The sequence below is a fragment of the Carcharhinus amblyrhynchos genome, chromosome 9, assembly GCF_965287045.1.
Source record: "Carcharhinus amblyrhynchos chromosome 9, sCarAmb.v2.hapA, whole genome shotgun sequence".
Lineage (NCBI taxonomy): Eukaryota > Metazoa > Chordata > Chondrichthyes > Carcharhiniformes > Carcharhinidae > Carcharhinus > Carcharhinus amblyrhynchos.
Window position 1 is genome coordinate 103,149,736 of NC_137332.1, and position 16,674 is coordinate 103,166,409.

The 16,674-nt window shown below is 42.8% G+C and overlaps 1 protein-coding gene across 1 annotated transcript; it reads right to left on the minus strand.

Moving 5' to 3' along the window:
* Positions 1-5,345: 5,345 nt before the first annotated feature.
* LOC145348671 (histone H4 type VIII-like) lies at positions 5,346-8,742 on the minus strand. The gene is made up of 2 exons (XM_080196834.1): positions 8,708-8,742; positions 5,346-5,634 (listed from the first exon to the last, which is right to left on the minus strand). The coding sequence occupies exons 1-2, from the start codon at positions 8,740-8,742 to the stop codon at positions 5,346-5,348; spliced, it is 324 nt and encodes a 107-aa protein (XP_080052960.1).
* Between the last annotated feature and the right edge of the window lie 7,932 nt (positions 8,743-16,674).

Here is a 16,674-nt window from a genome sequence, read left to right on the forward strand (position 1 = left end):
ACTTCCCTAAGGTTTGCCTTCTATCTCTCCCTGACTGTTTGGGGCCTCTAGTACACTGTCAGCAACATGATTGTCCCCTTATTGTTTTTAAGTTCCACCCAAATGACCTCTGTTGAAGAGCCTAAGATGCCATCCATCCTTACTACAGTAATTGACTCCTTGATCAGTATTGCAACACCAACTCCTCTTTTATACCTCCCCTCTCCCCCCGACCCTGAATCACCTGAAGGTTCTATACTCGGAATATTGAACTGCTAGTCCTGTCCCTCGCTCAATTATGCCTGTGATTGCAATGATATCACACTCTCATGTGTTAATCAACAGCCTCAGTCCATCAGCCTTACCAGTAAGACTCCTTCCATTAAAATATATGTCATCCAGCTTGCCATTAACATATCTATCTTTGCCCTGTTTCTTGACCTACTGTTTTTCTTTCATATTTATTCTTGCATCACTCCCTACTATGCCTCCACTCTGTAACCTACTCCGCTGCAAATTAGTTTTAACTCTCCATACCCCCTCCAAAGTACCAGCAAACCACCGTGGTTTGGTCCCTTTGCAATTCAGATACAATCCATCCAGTCGTACATGTCCTGCCTTCCACAGAAATAGACTCAATATCCAGGAAATTAGAGCTCTCTCTGTAAAGCATCTCTTCATCTGCTCTATCTTCCCACTCCTGTACTCAACAGCACAGCATGGTACTAGCATGAATCCAGAGATTATAACTTTTGAGGTCCTGCTTTTCATTCTGCTACCTACTTTCCTAAATTCTTGCTGCAGGACCTCATCCCTCTACCTATATCAATGTGAACCATGACCTCTGATTGTTCACCCTTCCGCTCAGTGACATCCTTGATTCTGGCACCAAGGAGGCAACACACCGTGCTGAAGTCACGTCTGAAGCCCCCGAAATGCCTGTCTGCACCCCTTGCTATTAAGTCTCCTAGCACTATTGCTCTTCCACACTTAGTCCTCCTCCCTTGAACTAGGCTCTACCTGCATTTCCCTCACTCTCACTGCTCTCATTGTTTTCCAACACCAGTCAGAAGAAGGGGGGCAGGCAGGTAATCAGGAGAGCCCCAGAGTGCATCTCACTGAAGTGCAGTGAGATGAACTCTGGGGCTTTCCTGACTACCTGCCTGCCCCCCTTCTTCCAACTGGTGGTCACCCATTCTCTCTCTGGCTGCACTTCCTTAAGGTATGGGGTGACCATGTTTAAAAACGTGCTATGAATCTCTCAGCCTCACAAATGCACCGCTGAGCCTCCAGCCAATGCTCAAGCTCCAAAACCCAGCTGCTCCCAAACTGGCGGCACTTCCTGTAAATGTGGTCATCCAGACTACAAGGAGCATCTAGGAGTTCTAACATGCTGCATGCCATGCTAAATGCAGAACTAAGCTCATCAGTCATACTTTTAGTTAAAAGATAGGTTACATTTATTCAAAGGTAGAAAATTATTTGTTATATTTTAAAAAGCTAGAACTCTTCGTTCTCCCTTGAATAACATGTACCCAGTATTATCAATCAGCTCTCTCCCGTGTAGCCGCTACTCCTGCAGCAAGACCACTCTCAGTTCAATTCCCACTTTGCTCTAAATTCAGAAATGCACTCTCTTACTCTGGATGTGCCCTCTCCCACCTACTCATACGTGATCTTACCAAGTTGGCTGGTGAAAATAAACAATGTTCACTGCCTTGTGTAAATAATTCAACAATCTTTCAATATCTTGATGTGGCTTAGGTCATTCATACAGATAGAGTGGACTTGGGGCAAGTATTTCCACTAGTAGAAGAAACCAGGATCTGAAGGTACAGTCTCAGATAAGATAAAGGCACAACCCTTTAGAACCAAGATGACGAGGAATTTCTTCAGCCAAAGGGCGGTGAATCTACGAAATTCGTTGTCACAGGAAGCTGTGAAGGCCTGGTCATTGATGATATTTAAGACAGAAATAGATAGGTTCTTGATTGGTAAAGGGATCAAAGGTTACTGGGAAATGGCAGGAAAATGGGGTTGAGAAACTTACCCAGCCATAGCCGAATGGCAGAGCAGACTCGATGAGCCAAATGGCCTAATTTTGCTCCCATATCTTATGATCTTACTAACATGACAAGAATACTCTTCCATTTGAGGACCAAAGAATGTGATGAGAAAGTGAAATGCCTGTTTGATTAACTAATTTCTTAGTTCTAATCACCTTTTCCCTTTATCGATCACGGAAAGAGCTAGTAATAGAATGATATAGCACAGGAGGAGGCCATGTGTCCCTTCATGCATGTGCCAACTCTGGTAGAGCTATTTATTGAATTTCACTCCTCTGCTCTTTTCCTATAATCCTAAAAATAACTGAAATTTGATCCTTATTAACAATTATCTTATGGTAAGTCAAACAAAATGGTTACATTTTTGATCATTTTTAATGTAGATACAGAAATCCAAGAGAAGTAAAAACGACAATGAATAAAGACACTGAAGGAGAATCAAATAAAATCTGTGGCACAATGAGAGAAATTGGTTGCAAAGAAAACACAGAGGAGGGTAAGAGCAAAATAACAGGGCACAGAATTACATTGCATATACAACACAAATGATCATTCAAACCAACAGGTAGATACCAGTCCAAACAAGCCTCATCCCTCCATGCATCATCTATCTAATCTTCAATTGCTCTATTCTCCTTTACTTACTTAGCTTACCCTTAAATGTATGCATACTATACGCTTCAAATTTTCTCAGCACTCTCTGGCTAAAGGGCTGTCACAGTGAAAAGTCTGACAACACCAGGTTTAAGTCCAACCGATTTATTTGATTAAGTAAACTCACAAGCTTTCGAGGTTACCCTCTTCGTCAGGTGAATGGAGAGTTCTGGCCTCAGACAGAGCATATAAAGCACAGTTTACAGATTACTGATTAAAATGCGAATCTTTACACCTAACCTGCTGTTCAAGTCCTAAAGTGGCTGACAATGTGAGTGGAAGGAGCACTGATCACAGGTCAAAGAGATGTGTATTGTCTCCAGACAGTACAGTAAGTGAGGTTTTGCAAACACAGGCAAGTCACGGGGGTTACAGATAGTGCGACATGAACCCAAGATCCCTGTTGAGACCGTCCTCATGTGTGTGGAACTTGGCTATCAGTCTCTGCTCAGCGACTCTGCGCTGTCGTGTGTCGTGAAGGCCGCCTTGGAGAATGCTTACCCGAAGGTCAGAGGCTGATTGCCCGTGACCACTGAAGTGTTCGCCAACAGGAAGGGAACAGTCTTGCCTGGTGATTGTCGAGCGATGTTCATTCATCCATTGTCATAGCGTCTGCATGGTCTCCCCAATGTACCATACTTCAGGACATCCTTTCTTGCAACATATCAGGTCGACAACGTTGGCTGAGTTGCAAGAGTGTTTACCGTGCACCTGGTGGATGGTATTCTCACGTGTGATGATGGTATCCATGTCGATGATCTGGCATGTCTTGCAGAGGTTGCTGTGGCAAGGTTGTGAGGTATTGTGGTCACTGTTCTCCTGAAGGCTGGATAGTTTGCTGCGAACAATAGTCTGTTTGAGGTTGCGTGGTTGTCTGAAGGCAAGAAGTGGGGGTGTAGGGATGGCCCTGGCGAGATGTTCGTCTTCATCAATGTTGAAGACTCCGGAGAAGATGTCGTAGCTTCTCCGCTCCGGGGAAGTACCGGACGACGAGAGGTACTCTGTCCACCGTGTCCCGTGTTTGTCTTCTGAGGAGATCGGTGCAGTTTTTCGCTGTGGCGCATCGGAACTGTCGATCTATGAGTCGAGCGCCGTATCCTGTTCTTATGAGGGCATCTTTCAGCGTCTGGAGGTGTCTGTCACGATCCTCCTCATCTGAGCAAATCCTGTGTATACGGAGGGCTTGTCCATAGGGGATGGCTTCTTTAACGTTTAGGGTGAAAGCTGGAGAAGTGGAGCATTGTAAGATTGTCTGTGGGCTTGCGGTACAGTGGGGTGCTGAGGTGACCATCGTTGATGGAGATGCGTATGTCCAAGAATGCAACTGATTCTGGGGAATAATCCATGGTGAGTCTGATGGTGGGGTGGAATTTGTTGATATCATCATATAGTTGTTTCAGTGATTGTTCACCATGAGGCCAAAGGAAGAAAATGTCATCAACGCATCTAGTGTATAGCATCAGTTGAAGATTCTGTGCAGTGAAGAAGTCTTGTTCGAACCTGTGCATGAAGATGTTGGCATATTGAGGTGCAAATTTGGTCCCCATGGCTGTTCCGTGTGTCTGGATGAAAAACTGGTTGTTGAATGTGAAGACATTGTGATCCAGGATAAAGCGGATGAGTTGTAAAATTGCATCTGGAAACTGGCAGTTGTCAGCATTGAGTACTGAGGCAGTCGCAGCAATGCCATTGTTGTGGGGGATGTTGGTGTAGAGCACCGAGACATCCATTGTGACGAGGAATGTCCCTGGTTCAACTGCTCCACATGTGCTGAGTTTCTGTAGGAAGTCCGTAGTGTCGCGACAAAAGCTGGGGGTTCTTTGTACAATGGGTTTCAGGATGCCCTCGACGTAACCGGAGAGGTTCTCAAACAGAGTTCCACTGCCCGATACGATGGGACGGCCAGGTGTGTTTGCCTTGTGTATCTTTGGGAGGCAGTAGAGATCTCCAATGCGGGGAGTACGTGGAATGAGAGCACGGAGGGTGCTCTGAAGGTCCGGATCACAGGTCTTGATCAGATTGTTGAGTTGACGAGTGTGTTCTTTGGTCGGATCTGTGGGTAACTGTCTGTAGTGCTCCTCATTGTTTCGTTGCCGGTACACTTCTTTACAGTAATCCGTTCTGTTCAGTATGACGATGGCCCCTCCTTTGTCTGCTGGTTTGATGACAATGTTGCGGTTGGTCTTGAGAGCATGGATGACGTTGCGTTGTGCTTGGGTGATCTCCAGAAATCTCCAGGGCTGTCTCCAGAAATCCTTCTTCATGATCATCTTATATTCACAGCCCCTGGCTTTGAGTTCTACAAGTGAAAATATCTTCTCTCCTGTCAAATATCTTCATCATAGACATGTAACGGCCTCTATTAGATCACCCTCTGACTTTTGCTTGTGGGAGAAGTGCTGTAGCCCTTCCTGATGGTTCTGGTATCTTTTGGTAGCAATGAAACCAGGAAAGATGCTGAAGACAAGGAAGAACAATCAGAAAAGAACATGAATAATGGAAATGAGAGAGAGGATTTCAAAGAAGGTGAGAACTAAAAGTGAATGTTTAATTAATGTAATTGTAGCAAACTTTGGACAATGTTTCACACTAGATGTTGAACAAAATATCAAGTTTATTGTAAGTCTGTTCCCCTTTACATTGTCCTCAACCACCAAAGCTATACAGGGTCCACTCCTGGCACTTTAGCATGTACACCACATCCATGGTGGTCACTGGTTTGCGCTTGGCGTGTTCAGTGTAGATCACCGAGTCCCTGATCACATTCTCCAATAACACCTTCAGCGGACCTCCTTGTCGGTGAAACTGGAGATACACTTGACACCTCTGCAGTGAGCCAGATGCCTGATTGTAGGCTTGGCAATGCCCTGAATATTGTCGCGGAACACCTTGCAGCTTAGCTCCGCCTTTACCAAGCTCTTTATCACCTTTCCCTCTAGGTGAAACAATATTGTTGCTAGTGTACAGGTTAAATGGTCAGAAACTCATCCTGAGGTGAAAAATGACACCAGGGTTGTGAACAGTCTGCTTCAGTCTCAGACAGTTGCCAAGGAGCAGGGTTGCATGGGTTACTAAGTTATAAAGTTTGCAGTAGAGATTAAAGACAATGGCTACAGATTTCCTATTGATGCTGGACATCACAATCCGAATTAAAGAGTTTCAAAACAGGAATATCAAGAACTGCAATCGCATAAGAATATTCTGGTGAAAAAAATGAACGTAGTATTCTTTCAAATCTGTCAATGTATTTGATGTCTTTTGCTTGCATCTACTAGAGTACTGAGTAACAGAATTTCCTCTTGCTGAGCCTGGGTCATTGGATTTGTTCCAAAAAACCTAATGCTGCTTTACTCTTAACATTCTGTACATTACAATCCAGTGCAATTTTTTGACACGGTTAAACTCATGCAGTGTCTTGCAATTTGTGCAAATTCAATTGAAATGAAATTTCTAATTACATAATTAGTTACATAATCAGAGCAATCATAAAGAAGGAAAAAAATCAAAGACTGGTTGCCGCAAAATCGGGTGGACAGGAAAATTACACAGGAAGTAAAATGGGCTGTCAAACTACCATGGCTCACTTCACAGTACCACGGAGACCAATTTTATCATGTAATTTTGAGTACTTTTAACAAAATTTCATTCGGTATTTAGCCAATTAATTATTCCTGAATTGTGGTCACCATTTTCGTCAGTCCGAAAAAGAAAAGTGCAGATAGTGTTGCTGAGTAGCACCTTTATGTTAACTTCTTGTTTTGCTTTTGATATTGGAATTTTAGATTGTGTACTGCTCCTAAATTCCTTTTATTAAAAGGCTAAAATTGCCATAATTTGTTCTGCAGGCAAACCGTCATGCAAAACTACAGCCTCAGTAAATGCTGAAAACAAAGGGATGGACGGAAACAAAGAAAATATTGAGGGACAAGGAAATGATCAGCTAGAACTGGAAGGTAGAAATAAGTTCACAAGAAACAGGAGCTAGCTGAGAGCATTCGGCCCATCAAACCTGCTCTGCCATTCAATAAGTTCATGGATGATCTTGTAGCCTTAATTCCACTTTCCTGGCTGTCCCCGTAACATTTGATTCCTTTGGCAGAATGATGTCCTTAAGTAGCCATTAAGGATGGGTGGGCTGCCGGATGCCTTACCCACCATCCTGCATAATATGGGGGGGCACAATATACAAACCATATAAATGATATGCAACCAGGGACAGAGTGTAACATAGCAAAATTTGCAGATGATACTAAAATAGATGGGAAAGCAGACAGTGAAAAAGATATAAAGATTTTACAGATGGATATAGATAGGCTGGGAGAATAGGCCAAAATTTGGCACCTGAAGCTTAATGTGGATAAGTGTGAAGTTATCCAATTTGGCAGAAAAAATAGAAACGCAAATTATTACTAAATGAAAAGCAGATTCAAAACGTGTCCAGCCAGAAGGATCTGGGTGTCTATGTTCATGGATCGCAGAAAGTCGGTGTGCAGGTGCAGCATGTAATAAAAAAGGCAAATGGGATGTTGGCATTTGTTGCAAAGGGACTGGAGTATAAAAGTAGAGAAGCGTTGTTGCAATTGTAGACGGTGTTGGTGCGACCACACCTGGAGTATTGTTTCCAGTTTTGGTCTCCTTATTGGATGGATGTGGTGGCACTGGAAGCAGTTTAGAGGAGGTTCACCAGATTGATCCCAGGGATAAAGGGGGTTGACGTATGAAGACAGATTAAATAGTTTGGGCTTATACTCGCGGGAGTTTAGAAGGACAAGAGGGGATCTGCTCAAGGTATAACATTTTTTAAAAGGGATTGATAAAGTAGATGTAGAACAATTGTTTCCTCTTATGGGACAATCTCAACCAAGAGGTCATAGATGTGAGAGGTAATAGGTTTAGAATTGAGATGAGGAGGAACTACTTCTCGCAGAGGGTGGTGAATTTGTGGAACTTGCTGCTCCATAACGAGGTGGAGTCTGAATTGTTGAATGGTTTCAAGAAGGAGATAGATATATTTCTAATAAAAAAGGGATAAAGGGAAACAGGTGGGGAGGTGAATTTAAGAGTAGGGAGATATCAGCCAGATTTCATTGAATGGCTGGAGCAGGCTTGAAAGTTCGAATCAGCTTATTTCTGCTTTTAGTTCCTACGTTGACAGATCAGGGATGGGTGGAATGGCAACGGTCTGACTACCTGCTTTATCTTATGTGCCTGCTGACTTTGAATAGGTTGGCAGGAGCTGTAAAATTTGTCCCTGCATCTTTATCCACTCTGCTTGCTACATTCGTAGAAGAATTTGTCAAACAATTTCCCTTTCACAAAACCATATTAGCATAATCTGATTGTATTATAATTACCTAAATGTCCTGTTACTACCTCATTAATAATTTATTCTAGTGTTTTTCTTCTGGCTAGTTGGACTATATTTTTCTGATTTCTGCCTCCCTTCTTTATATTTACGTTTTCCAATTCGTTCCGATTTTGGAATAATCCAGGGAATTTTGGAAGATTACAACTAACACATCCACTATCTTGATAATCACTTATTGAGCCTAGGATGCAGACCACCAGGCTCAGTGGGCTTGTTAGCTTTTTGTCTCATTAATTTTCTAGTATTTTCTCTAGTTACTGTGACTGTTCCTCCCTTTTCACTAATGTTTAGGGAATAGAATTTCACATGCTAACAATTCTCCAAAAGTTTTCTCTTCATCTCAACCAGAAGTGAGGCTGTTTATTCTTAAACTGTGTCCCCTAGTTCCACGAACCGCTCAAATGGAAGCATCCTCCTGGCACCTACCAATAAATCCCCTCAGGATTTTGTATGTTTCAATAAGATCACATATCATTCATCGAAACTCCAATGGGTATAGGCCCGACCATTCTTCATAAAATAAGCCCTTTATCCCAGGGATGAGCCATGTGGACTTTTTCAGAATTGCATCAAATGCAATTAAATCTTTTTTCAAATCAGGAGACCAAAACTATACACTGTACTCCAAATGTCCTCTTACTGATGCATGAAATATTCCCTGCTGTTGTACTCCATTCCCCTTGAAATAAACATCAATGTTCCACTGCCTTCCTAATTACTTGCTCTACTTGCTCTATATTTTTGTGATTCATGTCCCAGGTTCTGCAATCGCTGTCTATTTAAATAGTCTATTGTTTTCTATTCATTCTGCAAACGTGGGCAAGTTCACATTCTCCCACATTACAGACCATCTGCCAAATTTTTGCCCACTCGCTTAAACTATCTGAAACTCTTTGCATACTCTCTACCTCCTCTTAACAATTCACTTTTTAACCTAAATAAAAGCAAAATACTGCAGATGCTGGAAATCTGAAATAATAACTAAAAATGCTGGTTAAACTCAGCAGGTCTGGCAGCCATCTGTGGAAAATGAAACACAATTAATGTTTTAAGTCGATACGGCCCTTCCACATAGCTGAAAAGGAATAGTACTTGCAGAGATAGGTTGGATAGTCAGTGATAGATTGGGATCTGAGGGGAGAGAAAGAATGTCACGGATATAAGACAAAAGAAGCTGTTAATGATGCCATTAGGGACTGAAGAGTGTTAACAGTGGCAGAAATAGGGTAACAAAATGTGTTAATAGGAGAACAATGGTCAGTGCTCAGTGGGAGCAAAATTGATCAACAAAGGACAGTAGCCATGTGGGGGATGGTTGGCGTTGCGTTGGAACAAGCCAGAGGAACCGAGAAGGTGATAACAGAAGGAAATGGGGAGTCAAGATGGAGGAGAAAGTTCACAGTCTAAAGTTGTTGTACTCAATATTTTGAATCCAGAAGGCTGTAACATGCCTAATCGAAAGGTGAAGTGTTGTTCTTCCAATTTGCATTTGGTATCAGTCAAGTATTGCAGCAGACCAAAGACGAAAATTCTGGCACGAGAGTAAGCTGCTGAGTTGAAATGGCAAACGACAGGAAGATTGGGGTCATGAATGTGGACAGAGTGAAGGTATTTCGAAAAGTGATCTCTCAGACTGTGTTTAGTCTCCCCAGTGTAGAGGTGACGGCATTGCAAGCAGCGAATACAGTGGATCAAATTAGAGGAGATGCAAGTGAAATGCTGCTCCACCTGAAGAGTGTTTGGCCCTTGGAGAGTAAGGAGGGAGGAGATAAAGGGGCAGGTGTTGCACTTTCTGCAACTGCATGGGATGGTGCCATGGGAAAGGTTCAAGGCGAAAGGGGAGTGGACCATGGTGCTTACAGATGGAGTGGTCCCTGCCTAATGCTGACAGAGAGGGGTCAGGCAAAGATGCATTTCTGCCAATAGAGGCTCTGTTTTCCCACTTCCTGAGGGTGTGAATCCCATTTGACCACAAGACATAGGAGCAGAATTAGGCCATTCAATCTACTGATTCTGCTCCACTATTCAATCATGGCTGATCCATACATTCACAGCCCTCTGGCTGAAGAAATTCCTTCTCACCTTGGTTAAACTTTTTACTCTCAGGCTGTGCCCTCAGATCCTACTCTCTCCTACTAATGAAAACATCTTACCCACTTCCACTCTATCCAGGCCTTTCAGTATTATAAATGTTTCAATGAGATCTCTCCCTCATCCTTCTAAACTCCATCAAGTACAGACGCAGAGTCCTTTAACGATCCTCATATGTCCAGCCTTTCATTTCCAGGATCATTCATGTGTAGCACCTCTAGACTCTTTCCAAGTCCAGCACATCCTTTCTTAGATACTGGGCCCAAAATTACCCAAAATATTCCAACTGTGGTCTGACCAGAACCTTATAAAGCCTTAGAAGTATTTCCCTGCTTTTGTACTCTAGTCCTCTCGAAATTAATGCTTACAGTGCATTTGCCTTCCTAATTACTAACTCAACCAGCAAGTTAATCTTAAGGAAAGGCATTAGGACTCCCAGGTCCCTTTGCATTTCCGACTTAGGCTTTGATCTCCCGTGCGGCAAATGGATCGGATTAAACTGAACAGATTTCACACTCAAGTTGGACCCTGCTGTAACAGCTTCTTCCATTGGGGACACCATGGCTCACATTTGTACAACTGTGGCAAAGTGCAAACCATGGTGCATACAATCAACAAGTGCCCTGACCTGTACTGCAGTGGCAGTGTCACTGCTCGACACCAGGCTGATGAGGAGGCTGTCAACTGGCTGAAGAATTTCAAAGTTTTCACATCTAGCTGCTTATTAGTGCATACAATAGTAACAGTAGTACCTCCTGGATCCATCTCCCTTTGATAATTGATACTTTCCCACATGTGGGCTAAAGGGATCAAGGGATATGGGGGGAACAAGGGATCAGGATATTGAATTCGATGATCAGCCATGATCAAAATGAATGACGGAGCAGGTTCAAATGGCTGAATGGTCTACCCCTGCTTTTAGCTTCTATGTTTCTATGTGGGGACAAAAATTAAATTGCAATTGTTTACTTAGTATCAACATTTTAAATTTGCCAACTTTGATAAATTCAGTTAAAAAGATAGTAACATATATGATCACTGTGATTTTCTGAATTCTCTTTAGACAATGTTTCTAATGCAACGCAAGCTGATACTGTCAATAGCAATGAAACTAAGGTGGATTCTGAAGACAAAATCAAGCAATCAGAAATGAATAACTGGGATAACAGGAATAGGAGTGAAAATGTCAGAGAGGGTGAGAACAAAAAAATAAACCCAAGTTTAATAAATATAAGCCATGGTTTAGTTAGTGCTAATCATGAAACCTTGCTCAATGTTTCACATTAGAATTTAAGCAAAAAAGCAACTAAAGGTTGTAACATTTTGCTTTAAGTCCAGACAATTGTGCAGACAAGAACTGTTCCTGGTATTTAGAAAATAACTATTTTCTGTCAACTTCATGTTGTCCCTCTGGCTCATATTTATGAAGTTCAACCACTGAATTAATCTTCCATACAAAAGACAAAATACTACAGATGCTAAAAATCTGAAATAGATACAGAGGGCAGAGTTTACCATTGGTCAGCTGCTCCTCAGCCATCTAACATTCACAGGGTCATTAATAGGCTCAGGGTAAGACTTAGAAACATAGAAACTAGATTATCCACATTGTACTGCATCTGTCATGCGGATGCCCAGAACTCAGCCTGTCCAAATTATGCTGAAGCATCTCTGCATCCTGCTCACAGCTTTCCCTCCCACATAACTCTGTATCATTTGCAAATTTGGAAATAACACATTCAGTTCCCTCTTCCAAATCATTAATACATAATGTGAACAGTAGGGGTTCTAGCACAGATCCCGTCAGAACCCCACTAGTCACTGCCTACCAATCAAAAAAAGACCCATTTATGCCAACTCTTTGCTTCCTGTCCGGTAACTAGCTTTCTATCCATCTCAAGACATTACCTATAAGCTTTAACTTTACAAAGCAGTCTTTTATGTGAAAGCTTAGTGAAAGCCTCCTGAAAATATAAATAAACCACATCCACAGGTTCTCCTCAGTCAATTCCACGACTTACATCCTGAAAAAAGTCCAATAGATTCATCAAGCATGATTTGTAAAATCCGTGCTGATTATACCACTGCTTTCCAAATACAAAGTTATGAAATTCTTAAGATTCTAGCAACTTTTGAGTACCAACGTTAGGTTCACTGGTATATAGTTCCCTGTTTTATAAGACCATAAGACATAGGGGCATAATTAGGCCACTCAGCCCATCGAGTCTGCTCCACCATTCAATCATGGCTGATTTTTTTTACACCCTCATTCTCCTGTCTTTTTCCCATCCCCTTATTAATCAATATCTTAAAGGTATTCAATGACCTCGTCTCCATAGCCTTCTGTGGCAAAGAGTTCCACAGATTCATCACTCTCTCGCTGAAGAAATTCTTTCTCATCTCTGTTTTAAAGGATCGTCCCTTTAGCCTGGGATTGTGCCCTCTGGTTCAAGTTTTTCCCACGTGTGGAAACATCCTCTTCATCCCGGCCTCGCAGTTTCATTAAGAGCCCCCTTCACCCTTCTAAACTCCAACGAGTACAGACCCAGAGCCCTCAACCGTTCTCACATTACAAGCTCTTCATTCCAGGAATCATCCTTTTGAACCTCCTCTGGACCCTTTCCAAGGCCAGCACATCCTTCCTTAGTTACGGGGCCCAAAACTGCTCACAACACCCCAAATGGGGTCTGACCAGAGCCTTATATAGCCTCAGAAGTACATCCCTGCTCTTGTTTTCTAGCCCTCTTGACATGAATGCTAATGTTGCATTTGCCTTCCTAACTGCCAACAGAATCAGCACATTAACTTAAGAGAATCTTGAACAAGGATTCCCAAGTCCCTTTGTGTGTCTGATTTCCTAAGCATTCCCCCATTTATGCCTCCATTCCTCCTTCCAAAGTGCATAACCTCATACTTTTCCACAGTCTATTCCATCTGTCACTTCTTTGCCCACTCTCCTAACCTGTCCAAGTCCTTCAGCAGTTCCCCTTGCTTCCTCAATAGTACCTGTCCCTCTACATATCTTTGTATCATCTGAAAACTTAGCAACAGTGCCTTCAGTTTCTTCTTCCAAATCATTAATGTATATTATGAAAAGTTGTGGTCCCAGCACCAACCCCTGAGGCACACTAGTCACTGGCTGCCATCTGAAGACCCTTTTATCCCCACTCTCTGCCTCCTGCCAGTCAGCCAATCCTCTATCCATAGCAGGGTCTTACTCTTAACATCAATGGCTCTTAATTTATTTAACAGTCTCCTATGCGGCACCTTGTCAATCAGTTTTATTTCTCTATCTCCCTTTGTGAATAGCAAACTTTCGCCCCCAAGCCGGATGTTATGGCTGCAAACTGGACAGACTGCTTCATCTCTGCGAATGTAACATGCTGACGTTGGGGTTCCGACACGATGTCAACACGCCAGTGTCAGAAATTACAGAAGGCATCAAAATTGGAAGCCTTCCCACCATCTTGAAATTACCAATTATGGAGCTTGTTAAAGAGCCACTTGTATGCAATTCTTCATTGCATGCTGCATTTTTCAGGTATCAGATCTGAAGATGTTTGTGAGTGCTTTACGGCAGGTATGAAGAGATTGCACAGGGGTAATGAAAAGGCCTGCCTCTTGGATCATTGCTGCATGTAGCAGCTGATTCTGTTGATAAAGTTGGCAGGGCCTGTATGGTTTCTGAATTCATTTATTCACTTCTTTGAACTGTCCCATCTCAGAGCGCCAAGCTTGTAAATTTATAGCCATCATCACTCAGCTAATAAAGCCCTGGCCTGGAGTCCTGATTGAGTGGGTTTAGAGGCATCCTCCACATCGCTAATTGGCTGCCTTTCTGCTGGATGGCTGCTAGTTGGCAATTTGGCGCTTGACTCAATGAACTGAAATGGTGGAGGTGAGAGTAAGCAAACTTTCCACTTTCCACTCCCCCTCCCTCATCCCACAGGAAAGCATAAAATCCATTGCTCATTGAGGACGAAGTTCCATCCGAGGAGGTAGTCCCATCCAAGATAGAATCTCCAGGGTGGGAGAAGAACCTGGTGAGGTTGAGAAAGTCATAAAAGGTAGAATGTCAATTCCTTCCCCTGACTCTCCTATGCTCACTAGCCTTGCACTGGAGTGCTTGCACTGCCCATTTCTGCTTTAGCCAGTATCAGAAGTTGAAAATAGGTAGTAATGGATGGTCGAGTCGGAGGAAACTTTACAGGCAACTGCAAAGAGCCTAGCATTGCTACTAAATGGCTGGCAGTCCCACAGTCCCAGCAGCACACTGGGATAGAAGGCCAATGGAGAGAGAAGTGACAAAGATTTTAGCCATGCCAAATGAAGAGGCCCCAGTGAGGGGGCAATGCAATTGGGGCGATGGGGTGCACACAAGGATGGGAGTTCAAAACCTGGGACGGTCAGGCATTGATGATGAGGAAAGCAGCAGATGGGCCATAAGGGCCCATAATTGAGGAGGCCGCAGCCATCGTTTCCCACTAGTGGCCTCAGAATTGCAGGTTTCAAACTTGATTCTGACTTCCACTCACTATGGGGAAATTTGTGACAGGGTGGGAAGAGGCCTTTACATGGCTAATGATTTGCAGCTTAAGGATCTCAACTGGTCCAAGACAAGGGGGTGCCCAACTCCTCCCATGCCCCTGGAAAATTTCAGAGGAGCAAGCAGCTAGGTGCCAGGAAAGGCATCCATGGCATCATGCCCAATTTTATGTCCCCCAGTCCATTTGCCAACCCACTCCCAGGAGTGCAAAATTCTTGCCTGAATGTTCTCCAAATATTCAGCAGGTCAGGCAACATCTATCGGTTAACAGATTTCATGGCCTAGATCTTCCATTCAGTGGCAATGCTGGGCACATTAACACCAATCAATCGCACTTTTAATATTGTGACTTATAGATTTTTCTGTAATACTGAGCAGAATTTACATCAACTTTAACACTTCCCCTAGATGCATTTTCGAAGGAGTCTACTGATCTGGAGTCTGACATTGTCAGCATTAAAAGGGGGAGAAAAACCTGTCTGAGTCCCAAAAAATGTCAAACCAGACGCTTTTCTCAGAGACTCAGAGTCAGGAAATGTTCACATAAGCCCCTGGCAGATAATTTGTCCAACGTTGGGTCTAGGGGGAAAAATCAACGGCGGAAGTGGAAGCTCCTGTGCAAACAGATACTTCACCTCCTCTAAACTGCATTTCTGCCAAAAAGTGCACTGAGCCAGTCTGTGTCCAAGACTTTCTAATGGAGTAGATGTTCAAAACATTAGACAGTGAGAAGCTGTCACTGAGCAATGTGCTCACCATAAGTGCAGAAACACTTCAAGTAAGGTGCCAAGTTCACATCAAGATATTCCAGAGTATTTTCTCTGGAATATGATGATGTTCAATTCAAAATCAAAAAACTTCAAGTATTCATTACCTCAGAAGGAATCAGAGAAACAAGAAACAAAAGACTTGGACTTTCTTGGACTGGATGAGCCACCTCCTGACTCATACCACCCCTTGGATATCATCTCGGCTATTTTTCTGAATGCAGGCGCATTCCTACAGCAGAGGGCTATGCTGAAGATGTCCCTGTGTCAGTTTGCTTTGCCACTTTTACTTCCTGATGGCAACAAGGGCTGCACCTTCTTACTGTGGGCCATGCGTTCCATTGTGGAGAAGTGACATCCATTCTCACTCCGAGAAAGTAAGGGATTTAAAGAGACAAACATGGTGATCAAGTGCATGCCGATGTTTTCCTTCATTCTACTCGGACCCTCTTCCATCTCCAAATCTAAGATTCTAAACTAAATTATCAGCAATTCCGAACAACAGCACAATTTCTTAGTCCATTCCAATATGGAGTGTGAGAACTTATCTCGCAAGATGTCCAATGGCCTTGCTAAGCTGTGCTGGTACCTACCCAGTGGGAGTGAGGATTTGGATCTGTTCCGAGAACCAATGGCTATATTAAACCTTCGAGGCGATGATACAGCATTCAGCAGACAGGTTCAATTTCTGGCAAAGAGCTCTTCAGCTCTTTTTGTGTTCATCAATAACCTAAATAGTGAGATCAGTGGTATCTTTAATTCCTTTGATGAGACTGTAACAAATCTATTCATAATTTTATCAAGCAAGGACATTATTGAAGAAACAAAAAGCCACATAAAGACATTAATTTCTTCATCAGCTGTGAAAAGGAATCAAAGTTTAACTGTAGGTAGGAAGAATGATACAGAGTTTCCATAGTTGCTGAAATAAATAGTTGAAAACAGCAGTCTAGGAGCTCTTAGACTCTCAACTGTTCAATCCCAAACAGGAAATGGCAGCAATCACAAGGGGAATTGGGGTTAAGGTGGATGAGGATGACGAGCAATGTTCAGAAAGTCAAAGGAAATCAAAAAAAAATCCTTCATTCCATTGGCACAAAGGGAACCGAGAACTTCAAGACGAGAATGACTTTTCAAGACGATACCTAGCAAAAACTTTCCAAACTAGAAAAGGAGAGCTGTCATCTGAAGAAATGAGGGCAA